The following is a 16,070-nucleotide window of genomic DNA, read 5'->3' on the forward strand; positions in this document are numbered from 1 at the left end:
TCTTCTAATTTTCTCTATCTGATTACACATTACTTCAATGGCATCACCTTATCGACCGGTCGGCACGTACACTTGTATTAAAAGCAAATCCGTTGGGTTCATTCCTATCCTGACAACAATCATCCTACAATCAGTAAAAATTGTCTTTTTTCCTTTTTTCTTTTTTATCACCACCACTTTGTTTCCACACACCACATTTTGGCCACAATATTAAGATTTTTAAGAGATAAAATACAGAAACAACTACCAGAATGGCCACTGAAAGACTGATTGATATAAAACAAAAATACGAGTAACTTTTACAAACATATGTTTTTTTTAAATTTTTTATTATTTCATTTGGAAATATAATTAATGGATTTTTTTCAGTGTTATGTGTGCAAAATAATATTCCTCAGATGACTACCATTTTCCTACTCGTAAATAGAAATTCCCTTCACAGTATTTTCTATGATCGTACGCAAGGTTTCAGTTCCTAAACGTCGGATTTCGGCTCGGATGTTCTCCGTAAGTTATTGGATTTTTCGAAGAATATTTATGTAATCCCTTTCTTTCAAGCAGTCCCACAAAAAGAAGTCTGATCCGTCAAATTAATTTTTTTGAAATTATTCGTTCACCGAAAATTTCTCGCAGTAGGTTCATCATCGCCCTGGCAGTATGTGCGCAGACGCTCCGACCTGTTGGAACCATACTACCTGATTTTTTCGCACGCTGGACGTAAAAAACTTTCAAGCATTGTCCTCGTTGATTCTTTCTGGCTGACCTTCCTCATTTTCAAAGAAGTAGGGGCTGATAACTCTTACTTAAATTTAAACAAACAGTTTGAAATTACATTCCCATTAATCTTAAATAATAAATAAATCTAGGAATCCTAATCCTCAAAATCAATCAATTATTATCGGTGTCTTATTGCACTTAAATATATATGTAAATCAATACATAATCATATAATGTATAATATAAATATGAAATAATAATTAAATTAATATAAATAAATGTAAATTAGGTTATAAATATTAAAACAATATTTATGAGCATGTTCACAGTCATATTAAAAGAATATAATCAAATGAAATTACAAGAACAATGGTATGAAATAATTAACTCATTAAAAAAATGTTTGTTAAAAACATTATTTAATCCATCATTTGAGATTGGTAGTAGGCATAATTTATAGACAGGTCTTCTATTTCTGTTTAAACTGTATACATTCCTCAAAATTAAGGATCTTTTGTCCAATTACATGCGTAGATAAGATTTAACGCCTTTGATTGAGCTTTCCATAAACCACCAAATCGATGTTAAATCAGTATTACTTTTACGACTTGAAGGCGTCGAATGTAACTGTTTAATACTTCAATTTTCTAGAAATTCTCGATTATAGTTAAGAGATTTTCATGAGTCTTACGAACAAGAAAAGATGCAACAGTATTGTTGCCCTTAATGTTATTAGGAAGGCGACCACTAAGTATATATCCTAATTTAGTTTCCTGAAAAACAGGATATCTTAAATTTCGGATGAATTTCCCAGGCAAGATAAGACTCAAATAGAATTGAGCTTCAATCATTATGTCAATGTTATTTGCTATATTAAACTTGGGATCTGCTAGAAACATATTACGAGGAAGATTAAAATTAGAAATGTCAAATGTGGCTGACGGAAGGCTGTCTGATATATGAGATAAAACAGCACATTGTACTTTAAATAAAAGGCTTTCATATCGAGAATGTAATGTAAGTGTAAAACTATATTTGGATTGAGATAAGGAGTTATTTATGTCCGAAATGGGAATATCATGTTTAATCAGTTTAAGTCATAATGTTCAGCTAAATTTATATGTGACAAACTTTTCCTGGCTACTCGAATCTAACAAGATTTTACACGAATGATGATTACGATATATATCACTGGTATTGCATATGGTTGTTGATATAAGTAAATCTCGTTTGACTGATTATGATATGAAAAATAGGTATTATTTTCAGGCTTATTGGTATCTAAATTAGAATCATTAATTTTGTTCATATGAATGAGAGTATTATGTTTTTTATTAGAAATCTGACATCGACATTTTGAAAGACATTCATTAATTGAATAACCTTTGCATAAACAATTAGAACAACTATAATCCCCCAAAAAGGCATTATGATCCACAATGGACAAATTTAAAAATTCTTTACAATGTGGTAAATGATTTGAATTATACAACAAACATTGATTAGAATTACATTTTTAATAATAACTAACATTATTTCCTTTAAATTTTTTATTAGAATTTAAGGTAAAGATGTTCGTTAAACGATTTGGTTGGAATATTATAACGCTGTCCTTTGGTTTCGTTTTCTGTTTTCACTTGCGTGTTTGAAGTGAATGCATTAATATTTTTAGAAGTTAACGTCTCGAATTAAGAAATTCGTTAAAATCTTTGAAGATGAGAAATCTTTCATTGGACAACTTTTCCTTCCATAATCTTGGAGTATTGTAATCCAATTTTGATGTTAGAAATTGAACGACAATAAATTCATATTTGTTTACAGGAAGTAGCAGTGCTTCAAGCGAATTCATATATAAGGAAATTTCATTAATAAATTTTGGCAAAGTATCTACTGATTCTCTTTTTTTTTAGAATCGTACCTTAAAATGCATTCAGCATTATGAAATGCAATATTATACTTTTTATCAAATCGTGTTTTTAATCATTTTAGTTCAATAATATAATTTCCATTAGTTATTGGTAAATTTTTAATGATAGTTAAGACTTCATCCTTCAGAGATTAACGTATATAATGTAATTTTTTGATATTGGATTAATCATCTTGTTATGTATTAATCATTAAATATATTAAAACAGTGCTCTCACTCTAACAAATAACCTCTAAATGCAGGATTATAATGGATTGTAGTTGTGTTTGTTTAAATGCTGTATTTGATCTAACTCCTTGATTAGATGATTTTTTGCTATTATTTCTTAAATGTTGCAATTTGGACTCTATAGTATACAAGTTTTCTTCGACTTGTATACGATCCGAATTAAAATCTCAACAAATTCCAATTCATTTTCTGATTGAATGGTGTCATATATGCTTTGCAATTCAAGAAGATTCCTTATTTTAATTTGTAAGGTGGGAATATTATCTTGTGGAGGATCATAATTGTGAGTAAATGTGCCAATCCTAGTTATAGCGGCCTTTACTAACCCTCTTTGTTTAATTGATAGTTCCCTATCCATAACAATAATAGTAATAACTTAGATTAACAATGTGAATTATTAACAAAGTAAATTAAATATGAAATGAATCAAATGATATTGCATAAATTATGAAACAATGTAAGTTAAATGTAATTAATTAAAAACATATTACGTAAATTATGTAAACGCGCGAGTCCTTTTATTGCAGTAATTTGTTAAATATTAATATTTTTGAAATTTCAGATTATATCCGCGATTCTAAAAGATCCAAATTATGATTATTCAAAATTCCAAATTATATCCGGAGTTCTGAATACAAAAATGATGTTTCTTCAAAATTGCAGATTATATCCGCGGCTGGAGTACTAAAAATAATGTTTCTTCAAAATTTCAAGTGATATCTACGGCCAGAGGACCAAAATGTTGAATAGCTGCCGCCTTGGTGAAGTACCTTGGTTAGGCTTATTATTCTAAATCTTTTGTTTTACTGGTTCAATTAAATAAATAATTAAATTAAATATTATTTTATATTGTAAATTAATTTTATTATAGTATTTGAACTTGTAATAACATTACATACACTAATATTGTATTAACACATGTTGAGTCATTGATGGCTGGCAGGTAACTGACTATATTAGTAGGAGCCAGCGTAAAGTAAAGCTTTGCTTTTAGCGTGGAGGGAGCCGAGTGCAGCCGTCCGGAACTGCGTGCAGCAGTCCGAAGAACTTTAAAAATTTTAAGTCCTTCTTTAAATAAAATTTAAAGTTCCTCATTAATAGTCAAATTTAAAGAACATGAAATGAAACTCTTAACAGCTATTGTACTACAAACCTAAAAAAAAAACTTGTTTTACGATCCCAAATTATGTATTTTACGTCAAATATCTTAAAAACTACTGGAGTTACGGTTCTAGGACCTGTTTTATCCTATTTCCAAGCTCAAATTACATAAGAAACCACCATTTGGATCCATTTCCTTAATTTGGATCCCAAAAATTACAGTAGGGCTTCCTTTTATTAAGACAGCTGAAATCCGGGCGAAATCTTTCGTTAGCCGTAAGTCGAAAACCAAGAGTTTCCAGGCCTATGTTTACATGAACCTTTTTCATTATTTTTACCAGTAGAACACGTCCTGAAAGTTTCTCCATTTTTTCGTGAAAAATTCTGTATAATTAATTTTTCCTTATGTTATTTTAATTAGTATTTTTTCTTCATTACGAATCATCATTATTGAGTAGCCACTTTTACAGTTATTTTATTGACCATCTCGTCTAGATGTATATATCGTTAATATCAATAATGTGATTCCGGGGTTAAAGAGTCATTAGCACATTCTGATGGATAAATTTTTTGTATCCCATATTTTTTTTACCTACTAGAAATTCGATTTTGCTGAATAGTCGGTTACGTAACCAATTTTTTTAATTTTACTTTCTTTAATTTTGTTAAATTTTAATCTTAATAAAGAGCTACATTATTTTATAATAATCTTTTGATTTCATTTAAGATTGAACTACTGTAACCATTTTCTCTGCCCGCAGCATTATCACGTTTATTTTTGTTTTAATTATAACGTTTTTCTTTATATATTATTTTCAAATTGTTTTTTTCCTTTTCACAACAAAGTTTGGCGGTTTAAAATTGAAATTCAGAAATTCTGTTGAAAAAGTTTTTTGATCGAGCAATTACATTACCTTCCTTTTATATGTAAGCATATTTTTGTTTTTATTCTGTTTTTCGCTGCATTCTTTTAATATCTTTGTGGTTTCGATACCGCACCTATTCTTAATCTCCTTATATAACCCCCCCCCCCCAATCTTTTATGTTTCATATTAAAATTTTTCACACGGCTCTCGATATTCGATGAAGATCTATGTGTGTCAGCGTTCGAAGGATCGTATGTACATAAACGGATAAAATTATAAAAATTTTTATAAGATAAATAGATTTATGTAATTCATATCTACTGGCTCCTGAAAAGGATATATGACAACCCATTTTTGTATTTTTAAATCTCGTTTTGACTTTTTGAGGGAACTCCAAGATATATTGTTATAATTCAGACGGATTTTGCGCGGGCATAATAAATCATTTAATAATTATGAAAAGCTTAGCATTTTATTTAGCCTGTTTATATCAAAACGATGCGGTCTGATCCTGTTGCGAAGAAAATAAATTTGATTTTCTGAAGATAATTTATAATTAACTGAATCTCACGATTACACTATTTTAATCGGCAATCTTTACAAAATAAATACATTTTGCAATATTAAAAATTAACATATATTTGATAGTCGCGGTCATATTAATTTATAAATTACAATCTTTTAGAAATTGTTATCGAATTAAAGTCGGGTTTTATTATGTAGGATCTTCACCGTTTTATTATCAACGATTACAGATATTTGGTTATAACGATCACCTTGATCGTTCAAATACTATTTTTTCGACATAATATTTATTTTTATAATGAAGCTTATTAGAGAGGTATTCTTCGATTGTAAAGGAGGAGTACAGAGCTAAATTAAAAAAAAATAGACAAAAAATGTTTTTTATTTATACACTCGTACATTGATACCGTAGGGAAGAAAATGTTAAATTCCAGCAAATTTAAAAAAATCTTTATTTGATTTAGGTACCTTCCGACGATTTTAGCGAGATCAGATTCTTCATACGACCTGTATGCTTCATAGTATTAAAATTACGAGACGACCGGTATGGATTTTAGAAGTAAATCGTATGGTAGACCGCCGGTTTACATCTGTTCTCTATAGAGACAAACGTAGGATGACTCTCTCTGATTAATATGTAATAGTAAGTGATGGACGGAGAACACAAAATAAAGAATATTTATTGATATACGATTATTTACGTCTCCTTGCCCTAATATTACCTTGCATTTTCATTAACTTCCTCGTTCCAAAACTCACCTTTTCTTTTCAAATGAATTCGCTTAATTATATTGATCGTTACCATTAATATACGTTAATACCATTTCACTGTCACGATATCTTATTATATACGATACCCTATTATATCTTGAAACAACACTCTTAACGTTAATTTTTGTTTTAAGGAATGCGTTTACAATTTTGTAAATAAATTAATGTTGTTTTTTCTTATGTGTATTTAATTATTTATTTTTCTTTATGTTCACTTCTTATTATTTATATTTAACTAGTTCTTTTATATTTGTCGATGAAGATCGTTTGAAAGTAGAAATATATATTGTCGGTTTTTTCGTTAAAATTTGCATAGCGTTTGTTTTTTTCTATTATTTTCCGATACTTGTTTTGCATAGTCCTCATTTGTAAACTAAATTAAATTTACAGGTTTTATTTTGATGAGAAGAACACATTTCGACTTTTTAACGTTTGTCATTAAAAATTCTTCTGAATAAATATAGTAACAATTGAAAAACAGGAGATTCTACTTCGTGATCGTTCAGGAAACAATAGAATTACGAGTCTGTCAGTACAACCTCTTTTTTAACATTTTTAGATTGAATTTAAATAAAACTTTCTTTATCGGTATCTAAGACCCGAGTTAAATTCCTTTGCTAATTTAGTTTCCCAGGATAGGGGTTATTGGAGATACTATGATGAACTATTTAACGGTGGCGAGAGGTTTTTTCGAGATTAATCGACATAAGTGCGCTCTTACGTCATTACCAGCAATTGTACCAATAATACCTCGCTCGTTATTCATTTTGATACTGAATATCCACTTAAAAATTTGACCTAAACAGGCAGGTCTGCCTTAAATTTTAGCATGTATAACTGATCGGTGTGTCTTTGTGTAAGACATCGTGTGACTTTTCTTACTGTTTTCTAATACATATATTAGAAAATATAGTACCTGTACTATTAGAAAATATATGTTCGAGTGTGTGTGTGTATATATATATATATATATATATATATATATATATATATATATATATATATGTGTGTGTGTGTGACGTTTACATAATATCCCTTTAATTTTTTAGATATTTTCTATTCATCTTGACCGTACCGATATTCTTCTTAACGATATTCCGGGTTTTATTTAAAGGAGGTGAAAGTTTTTTACTCGTATCTTTTTCTCTGCTTTAACAGGTTCCTAAAAATTGTTTTATATCTCTTCACTTATCCCTTAAAGTCAACATCCGAGCTTGTATTATGTAAAACATGTAGCTCGTTTTTTCTTCGGCTCATTTTTTAATTCCAGGGATTAGCCGGCTCTTTTTTTTAAAGCGGGTTTGGTACTTTATTTCCTTTGAATATATTACAGTGGAATTCGGGATATCTGATAGCTCACGGTAACAGAGCCGATATGCCCTATTTTCTTTTTTAATAGAATATGCAGTAATAAAAACATGGAAAATTCTGTGTTTTCAAAATTTCAACACAGAGGTGACAAAAGAACCCCTGTTTTCGAAGTAACTTCTGTAACGATATTTTCAATAATTTCTTTAAAACCTTTTACTTGGTATTCCCCATAAAGGAAATAAAGTATCTTATCCGCTTTTCAAAAAGAGGCGGGTAGTACCTGGAATTAGAAAATGAACCGACGAAAAAACGAGCTGCATGTTTTACAGAATGCGAGCTGGTATGAGGAATACGTAAAGAAATATAAAACTACTTTTAGAAACATCGTTAAAGCAGAGAAAAAAAAGTTCATCTCGTATAAATGAAGGTACCCGGAATATGTTAAGAATGAGATTAGTAAGTTTAGGATAAATAAGAAGTATCTTATTTATAATTGTTACAAAAAAGTAACGTTTTTGTAATTAAAAGTTCGTTTTAATTCGAAAGTTTAATAAATTATTTATGAGTAGAGAAAAAATATGCGACCAGTCGATACACGTAAAGAAGTAATGATAATTCGATATCGTTAAGGTAGGCGAAAGGGAAATCGTTTTAAGTTTAAGCTTACTGAAAAAACAAAAAATGGGATTCGTGGAATTATAAACAAATCAAGAGATATCTATTAGGCGAGATAGAATGAATTACCGAATCTTGCAATAAATATTCTATCGTTCGTATCGGTCTATCAGTAAAAATTTTCTTTGTCATAAAGATCTTTCCTGAGCGTTTTAAATGTCCCGAGGATATGACTCTCGTTTAAAAAAGGCGATCCGCGAGATATGACCGACTACAGACCCGTGGCCTTTTGCCTGTCTTAGAAAAACATTGTTGAAAGATTAGCATACATGCGATTGTCACAAATTTACGTTGACTATTCCAAAATTAACATTTCTTAAAAAGTATAATATATTAACAAATTTTCAGCACGGTTTAAGTAAGTAATTGTCTACTGACACAACAGTTTTTCAATTTTTAGAAAGTATTCTAAATAGTATAGATAACGAAAAGATTCTGTTTTGAGATCTCATTAAAGCAAGTGGTGATCTAGCACCTCATTTTTTATCGATGTAAAACCTTAAGGTATTAAAGAACCTGCTTAGAGTCGATTAAAGTCATACTTTTCCGACTGTAAAAACTCAGGGAAAATGTTAATATTTTGATAATACACTTATAAAAAATGTAGTTCTCATTTCAAGATGTAGAACGCGAGATAACCTCGGTCACTCGCTTTTCTTATTTTTCTTATTATTTATTAATGATCCGTCTTATAATCTTGAAACCCTCATTATTACTTTCTTTGCATATGACACTGTTCTATCGGTATCCAAAGACAATTATTTAAAAGAACTTTAGATTGCAACTACGTAAGTTTGAATATGAATAAAACCTATGAATTTTGCTTCTCGGGTAGAAGTAACATTGCTAATCGCTTGTTTTATAGTTTTTCAAATATTTTAGAAAATATACAAAAAAAAATTCACCTGTAATTTTGTAATTAAAAAAATTTCTAAAAAGAAGGTTAATAACAACGGAAATGTTAATGTACCTCTTTAAAAAAATCATTAATTTAATTTGTAGCCTGGACAATTATAATATATAAATATTTAAATAATGGCAGGAATTTCATCAACACCCACCGAATATTTACTCTTTCTATTTAGAATACTAGTTTTAACTTCTTGCTTAACGATTCATCAACAAAATCATTCAAGTGAACGGCTTTGTTTCAATCAATCTGTTTTAGTCTTGTTTAAACTCCTGGAAAAGAAATTATTAAGTCCCTCTGCTACGTGATTAGGGAATAAGATAACAGAAGTTGAATCTTTTAGTATTTTTGGTAAAGTTATCTGACCCTTTTAACTTCTAATCCGCATTCACTTTTGTAACTACCCGCACAGTATTAAATTTATTGTTCTAATTAAATATTACGATATCATAATATAATCTTTTATCAGTAAGAATAGATTTAACGAAAATCCATTTGAAATTTTTCAAATAATTCTGGTAGTAATGGAACATATTATATTTACACAGTTCATGAAAATTTCTTTGCTAGAACTAGATTTTATAATTACTTTAGTAACCCCTACGTTTTTTCATTTTACGTTTAAACCTTTATTTTTTACTCTAGAGAGCTATAAACAAGGTTTTATAAAAAATTAAGAAGGATCTTAAATGTTTCATTAAAGCTATTCTTTTTGTTATTTTCCCGTTTTTTTTTTTCTAACAATAAGGATAATAAACTTTAATTAAATCTTTATTGATCACCTTTTGTAAAGAATAAAATTGTTTTCCCACCCTATGTTTTTATTAATAAATTATACTATTCCGATATGACAGTTGTGATCTGAAAGAGTATAATCTGAGCATTATTATTTTTTTAGATAATTTTGTAAAATATTGTCCGACTCAGATGGCCGATGTAATTTTATGCCAGTCTTCTTGAAGACTGGCATAAAATTTGGCACCGGTTGACTCAAATGAAGCTGATAGTTCATTCGACACGAGATTAGAATCGCCTAGAAATTTAACATTAAACGATATACGATATACGTATACGACACAATTGATTTCTCAGTGCTTAATGAAGAGACTGGAGGTGACCACAAGGTTGTTTCGATTACCATTAGAGACCGTCCTTCAAGAGTAATGCAGATAAACATCAACCATAGACTGACAGATTATCAGATTCACCGTGTGACAAGGGAAGCGGCAAATAAGATCATAAATTATGCGAGGATAGATCCGGAGATATTTCAAAATATAATTAAAGACGAAATAGCCAATATACCACAGAATAACAATAGACATCATCCGGTTTATTGGTGGTCTAGTGACATTGAGGATCAAAGAAGAATAATGCAGAGGAATAAGAGAATAGCCCAGCGACTACGAGCCCGAACGGGTATGGAAGAAGAAGGTCGCCTATCCGTAGAAGAATACAGGAATGCCAGGAAGAAACTTAACTTCCTTATAAAACAATCCAAGAAAAGAAAATGGCAGGAGCTGTGTGATGATCTGGATGCCGACCCCTGAGGGAAGGCATTCAGGATCATATCCAAACGTTTGGGTAGACATGTGCCGACATTAAGTAACGAAATGTCGGCACAAGAAGTAAGAGCCTTGTTCCCTGGAGAGGAGTCTGCTAATAGAGAAGTGATCAGATGTATAGGTGGCAGATTCACACAATAGAATTATAGAGGTCAATAATGCAAAATATCTTGGAGTTATACTGGACAAAAGCCTAAAATTCGGGAACCATGTCGATATGATGAGTAAGAGGGTAACTCCCACTATCAAGGCTCTGAGGGGTCTCTTTCATAACCACGGCGCACCAAGGATGAAGACTAGGAGATTGATAACTGCAGCCACCACGTCTGCGATACTGTATGGGGAGACGCTATGAACACCCAGAGGAACAAAATGAAACTAAGAAGTGTTCATCGGGTTGCTTTGCTACGGATTGCTGCAGGGTACAGGACTGTTTCATATGATGCACTGTGTATACTGACTGAGGCCCCCCTTATTGATCTACAAGTCAAAGGCTAACCTGCCGTGCCGGACGTACTACCGCTCAGGTAGTACGCCCGTAATGGGTCAAATTAACAACTTGAATGGTCAAGCAATGACCCGTCACCTGCTCTCTGTATATTTTCGTTGGATTGGTGGCCACGAACCATAAACAGTTTTTCTAGAACCGTATCATATGATATTCCGATGACGCCCCTGCAGGTTAGATTTTCAAAATAACCAATTTTTATTTTATTTGAATCAAATTACTTGTCATTCAAAGGGCTTCTAATGAGGTGTCACAAGCTATAACGCCTCATTTAAAAAAAATAAGTTTTTAAGACTTGAAAATTAAAAAAATATATATTTAAGGGCGAAATTTTGGGTTGGTAATTTAAAATATAATTTTCACAGTTTTAATCCACAGATTATGATTATTTCAAATAGTTTAAGTTATATCACATAATTTTACAGTTATTTTTATTGGACTGGAATTTAAAAAATGTGCTACCCCAAATGGTTTTTCGCACCTACCGAGCGAAGGAGAGAGAGGATTTTAATTTTCTTTTTACCAAAATTCATTATTTTTTTCTGATTTTTCAAGTAATGTAATCAAATGCTACCATTGCCATTTAAGATTTTTAAGTTGGAGTTGGTGTAGCGGAAAGGGTGAACTCCTTTGAAAATAACTTTAAAAAAGTTCTCCCCGGAAATGGTATACATTCCTACAAATAGAAATACAACGCGACTGATAGCTGTTGAATAATAAATGTGGTAAATTTTCAAATGATCACCCGGTATATCACTTTACGTGTAAGAACTTCAGATCCTTGTAACATGTAAAATCCCTTGTGCGTGCTGAAACTAATCACTGTATATTAAACTACACTGTATATTTTTTAAATAATGAAGATACGTTTATGTATCTTTACGTAATTAACTGTAACGAAGATGATGTATGTTGTTCAAGCTAAAGACAGGCAGAAGTTCTGCCCTCCTTGAACACATACCTTCAAATCTGAAGGTATTCGATCACCGACTGGTGTAAAATTATCGACAAGAACAATCATAATATTAAAAAATAAATTTAATATTAAATTTACATCTAATATGAAGTAATAGAACCGTTTGTAATTATTAATTACAGTATACTCACTAAATGAAAGATAATGGTTTTGAATGAAAGATCGAAAACTGAAGACGGTGATGTTCAGCAGCTGCTGGAATGATATATTTGTAAAACCGGCATGTTTTTATATTAAGACTGAATAGACTTAAACTTTTGAAAAAAAAAACAAAAATAAACGTTAATCAATTCGACCTATGATTTGTCTTGTTATTAAAGGGAATGCAGTCATACTATTCGACAAAGCGAAGTTCATATTCGTGGAAGAGCGCAGCACTGCTGTTTTGTTTGGTATAGACAGAGATGGAGATATAACACAACAGTGCAGTCTGGGCTCAATCCTACTTAACATGCTTGTCAATCCTTTCTAAACAAGAAATGTTGCCGTTTAAAATAGGTTAATGTATTTTATTTGTTTTCATTACTAATAACAAGTATATGTAATACTTTAACTACACGCCTATTTTAAACTTTTAACCCATAATTGTAACTTATGACTCTCTCATATCACTCTGTCATATCATTACTTAAACCGAAACAATTGATGTAAGAAATTTATACTTTATTTACTTTTATATATTCCTTTTAGTACGATATATTTTCATCATGCGTGTGTTTTAAAGTGCATTGACTAAGAAAACAATTGCTCTTATTACAAAATAGCAGAGCAAAAAAATAAAATTGATTATTTATACAAAAATAACCGAAATTAAGCAGAAGAAAAACTGATGCTATATTATTAAACATTGAGATTAAAATGACATCAGTTAATCCGTTAATATAAATAAAGCCTAATAAATAATATATTGTTATGTAATACTAACATGATGTGTATCTGCGTCCATACGCACAGAGAATAATGTTTAAAACAGCAATTTAATCTCACGGCTGATTTTGCAGTTACTTTACTAGTACCACTATACACAACGTGACTATACACAGCAGTAGTTCGCAAACTCTCCGAATTTGCACTTCGCCTTGTCAACTAGTATAGGAAAACACATAATATAATAAAGATTAAACGACTTAACTCTTCTGACAAAACCGCCAATGGAAATGATTTGACTTCTTACAACAAAAAAAAAAACCACATAAATCATTAGCAATACAGTTAATGGGTTATATTATTCGTGCTAGCCTCCGACATAATAAATACCATCGCCATAATTAAACAAATAACATTGCAGTTATTAATTAATTACACATACACTTGTCCCGATTTCAGTTTTAGGATATATTTTAACTTTTAAAATAAGTAAAAATAATAAATAATTTGTTTAATTCATTAGTCGCTGAACGATAACAATAACTAAAACTTGCTTAAAACATTTCATTTTATTTTTATTACAAAAAGAATTTTATTACTAAATACAATTTATTAACTACTACGATCTTGTTCACTTTTTTCAGCATCTTTTCATCTATCCTCTCACAGTATCTCTGCGAAACAAACATTTTGTATTCATCTGTAAAGCTCTTTCCCCATTATTTATCTTCAACTACCACTTTTTGAAATTTATACACGTTTTCTCTTCAAATTCAGCCAATGATTTGACAGGTGTTCCGTCCAATTTCTTCAATAGTTCAGGATTTATCTTGATACTAAAAGGCTACCATCAACGATTCCACCGATCTGTTTGCCAATAAGGAGACTTGTAAAACGGTCGAATAAAAACTTAGGCCTTACCCTCGAGTGAAATTTCTCTTCCGCTTTCCACAATTTTCTTTCTATAAAAATTTCTCCTCTCCATCTAGCGGATGACAAACGCATACATTCAGCCCGAAGCCCTCCCAAACTCTAAATTGAAATTTATTTGGGCGCAAGGGGCATTATCATCTTCATTAAAAATAACTGGAAATATGTTTTCTTTTTCGTTGACGAATGACTTTAACAATCATCTCGACTGTGGTGGTAGTGATCGTAATCGGTTTGCTTGAGTATTGATGTCATTTACTATTGTTGAACATCGGTAAATTTACATTATTAATTCGCTTTTACCGTATCACTGGATAACTGAAACCATTTCCAATCGTATATTTACACTTCGATCACAACATCAGCTCACCAAACCTCCTTACAATAAAATCAATCTCCTTTATCATACACGGTTCTTCATGACAAAAAAGACGAGTGAAATCTAATATTAAACTCACCACAATACATCTCTCTCTCGACATAAATTAAATTACTTTTTTATACCGCTTGCGATCTTTGTAGGTGGTAGAGTCAACAGGTTTCATCTCTCCAAATAGGAGGTTGTAGCAATATATAAATGGTTTACGCTAACAGCAACGGAAGACGAAATACAATTCATTACGCTAACCTTTTACGTACCCTTTCAAAAAGATCCTCTAATTTGATTCATAGTATCTATATGTAGAGCAAAAACAGAGGGGTTACCGTTATCTTGTGAAATTTTTTTAATAATGATGCGTTAATTTTCATCGTAACAAACATTCTCAAAAATAACAATTTTTAGTTTTAACTAGTTTTAAATCGACTATTGAATCAAAAATAATACACTAGATAATAACCTTAGTCACTGTTTCAGAATGAAGATCGCTACTAGTCGTTTTCTTGAAACCATAAATGTTATTTTATTTTTTTTAAACGGCAGCTGTGTAATTACTTTGGGGGACACTATTCATACAATCGAATATCATTATGAAGAATGCATTCGATTACCGTTTGGTGGTACTTGACCAAGGGGAGCAGAATTTCTGCAATCCTTTAATCTCGTATGAAGTAAGTCTCCATTTTAACATGCATTTTCATTACTTAAAATTAAGCGATATCACATCCACTGCTGTTTTCTTAATATTCTTAAATTTAAATATGTACAGATATGATAGAAATCTGTGTTATTCACATGTCTGCTTTGTTGACTTTTTTTGATAATGCCGGTGAAACAATTCATTTGTTTTTGTCTGCAATTCTGCGGCGGCTGACACGAGAGTCCTTGCGGAAATCAGAAAGTAAAAAAAAATGATTATAACCTGAACTCGTTTCTGAGGAGGTTTGCCTTTATAACGCCGCAAAACAAAGAACTGATCATCCCGCTTTGTTGACACTAAATAATCGCAGGCTTACAACGGCTTGCTTCGTTAATACCGCTAGATATCCGCAAGCTAATTAAGTTAAGTATACTTACAAAAGGTCGAGATAGCAGATGTTAAACGGGAGAGGCTATTATCTTCGAGTGATCCGGTCGACCTTTTATACAGCCAAATAAACCGCGGATGGCGACATAGCTGATCGCAACAAGAAAACAAGTATGAAATGCGAACCGTGTAAGATTTGGCATATGACCAAAAAATTTCATTACCTCCTCCACATTTATTTCGATGAGCCTGACATTTTTTGGGGATGACCTTGAAATTTATAGCCTTTTTTGTTTCAGGGAATGGCAGTTTTAAGTTCGACTACAGCATGTGCACCCATAACATCGCACACAACGTCGGTACCAAATATTGCATCTTGTTCTATATCTGAACCTGCTGATATCTCATCTGTTAAGCCGACTACTTCACTTTATTCGGGTCTACTCGTTGAAAAATTGCATGGACTGACAGAAAAATTACAATCTTTTGGACATAGTCGTTCTGATTCTGATACATCGCCTTCTATTCGCACTAGAGAAGGTAAATTTATTATTTACTCGATGTATATATATATATATATATTATATACTTGCTATAAATACCCCTGAGATTATACAGAAGATGTAATTTTATTGCATATTTTTCGTGTTTGAGAATGTATCACTAATGAATGTTTTGTCGCTAATCATAAAATTCAATGATTATGTGACTTATTACATGAATTATCCAATAATACCAGTAGTTGCAAAAAAAGAAAAAGAAACAGCTGCAATCGACAGAAAATTTT

The 16,070-nt window shown here is 31.0% G+C and overlaps 1 protein-coding gene across 1 annotated transcript in view; it reads left to right on the plus strand.

Moving 5' to 3' along the window:
• Positions 1–16,070, plus strand: part of Dgk (diacyl glycerol kinase 1) — a 258,461-nt gene that overhangs the window by 183,960 nt on the left and 58,431 nt on the right. The window contains exon 5 of the mRNA XM_075361947.1: positions 15,583–15,823. Within this exon, the coding sequence (XP_075218062.1) occupies positions 15,583–15,823 (241 nt within the window). The remainder of the gene's footprint in view (positions 1–15,582; positions 15,824–16,070) is intronic.

The sequence above is a fragment of the Lycorma delicatula genome, chromosome 4 (assembly GCF_047948215.1).
Source record: "Lycorma delicatula isolate Av1 chromosome 4, ASM4794821v1, whole genome shotgun sequence".
NCBI classification, from domain to species: Eukaryota; Metazoa; Arthropoda; class Insecta; order Hemiptera; family Fulgoridae; genus Lycorma; species Lycorma delicatula.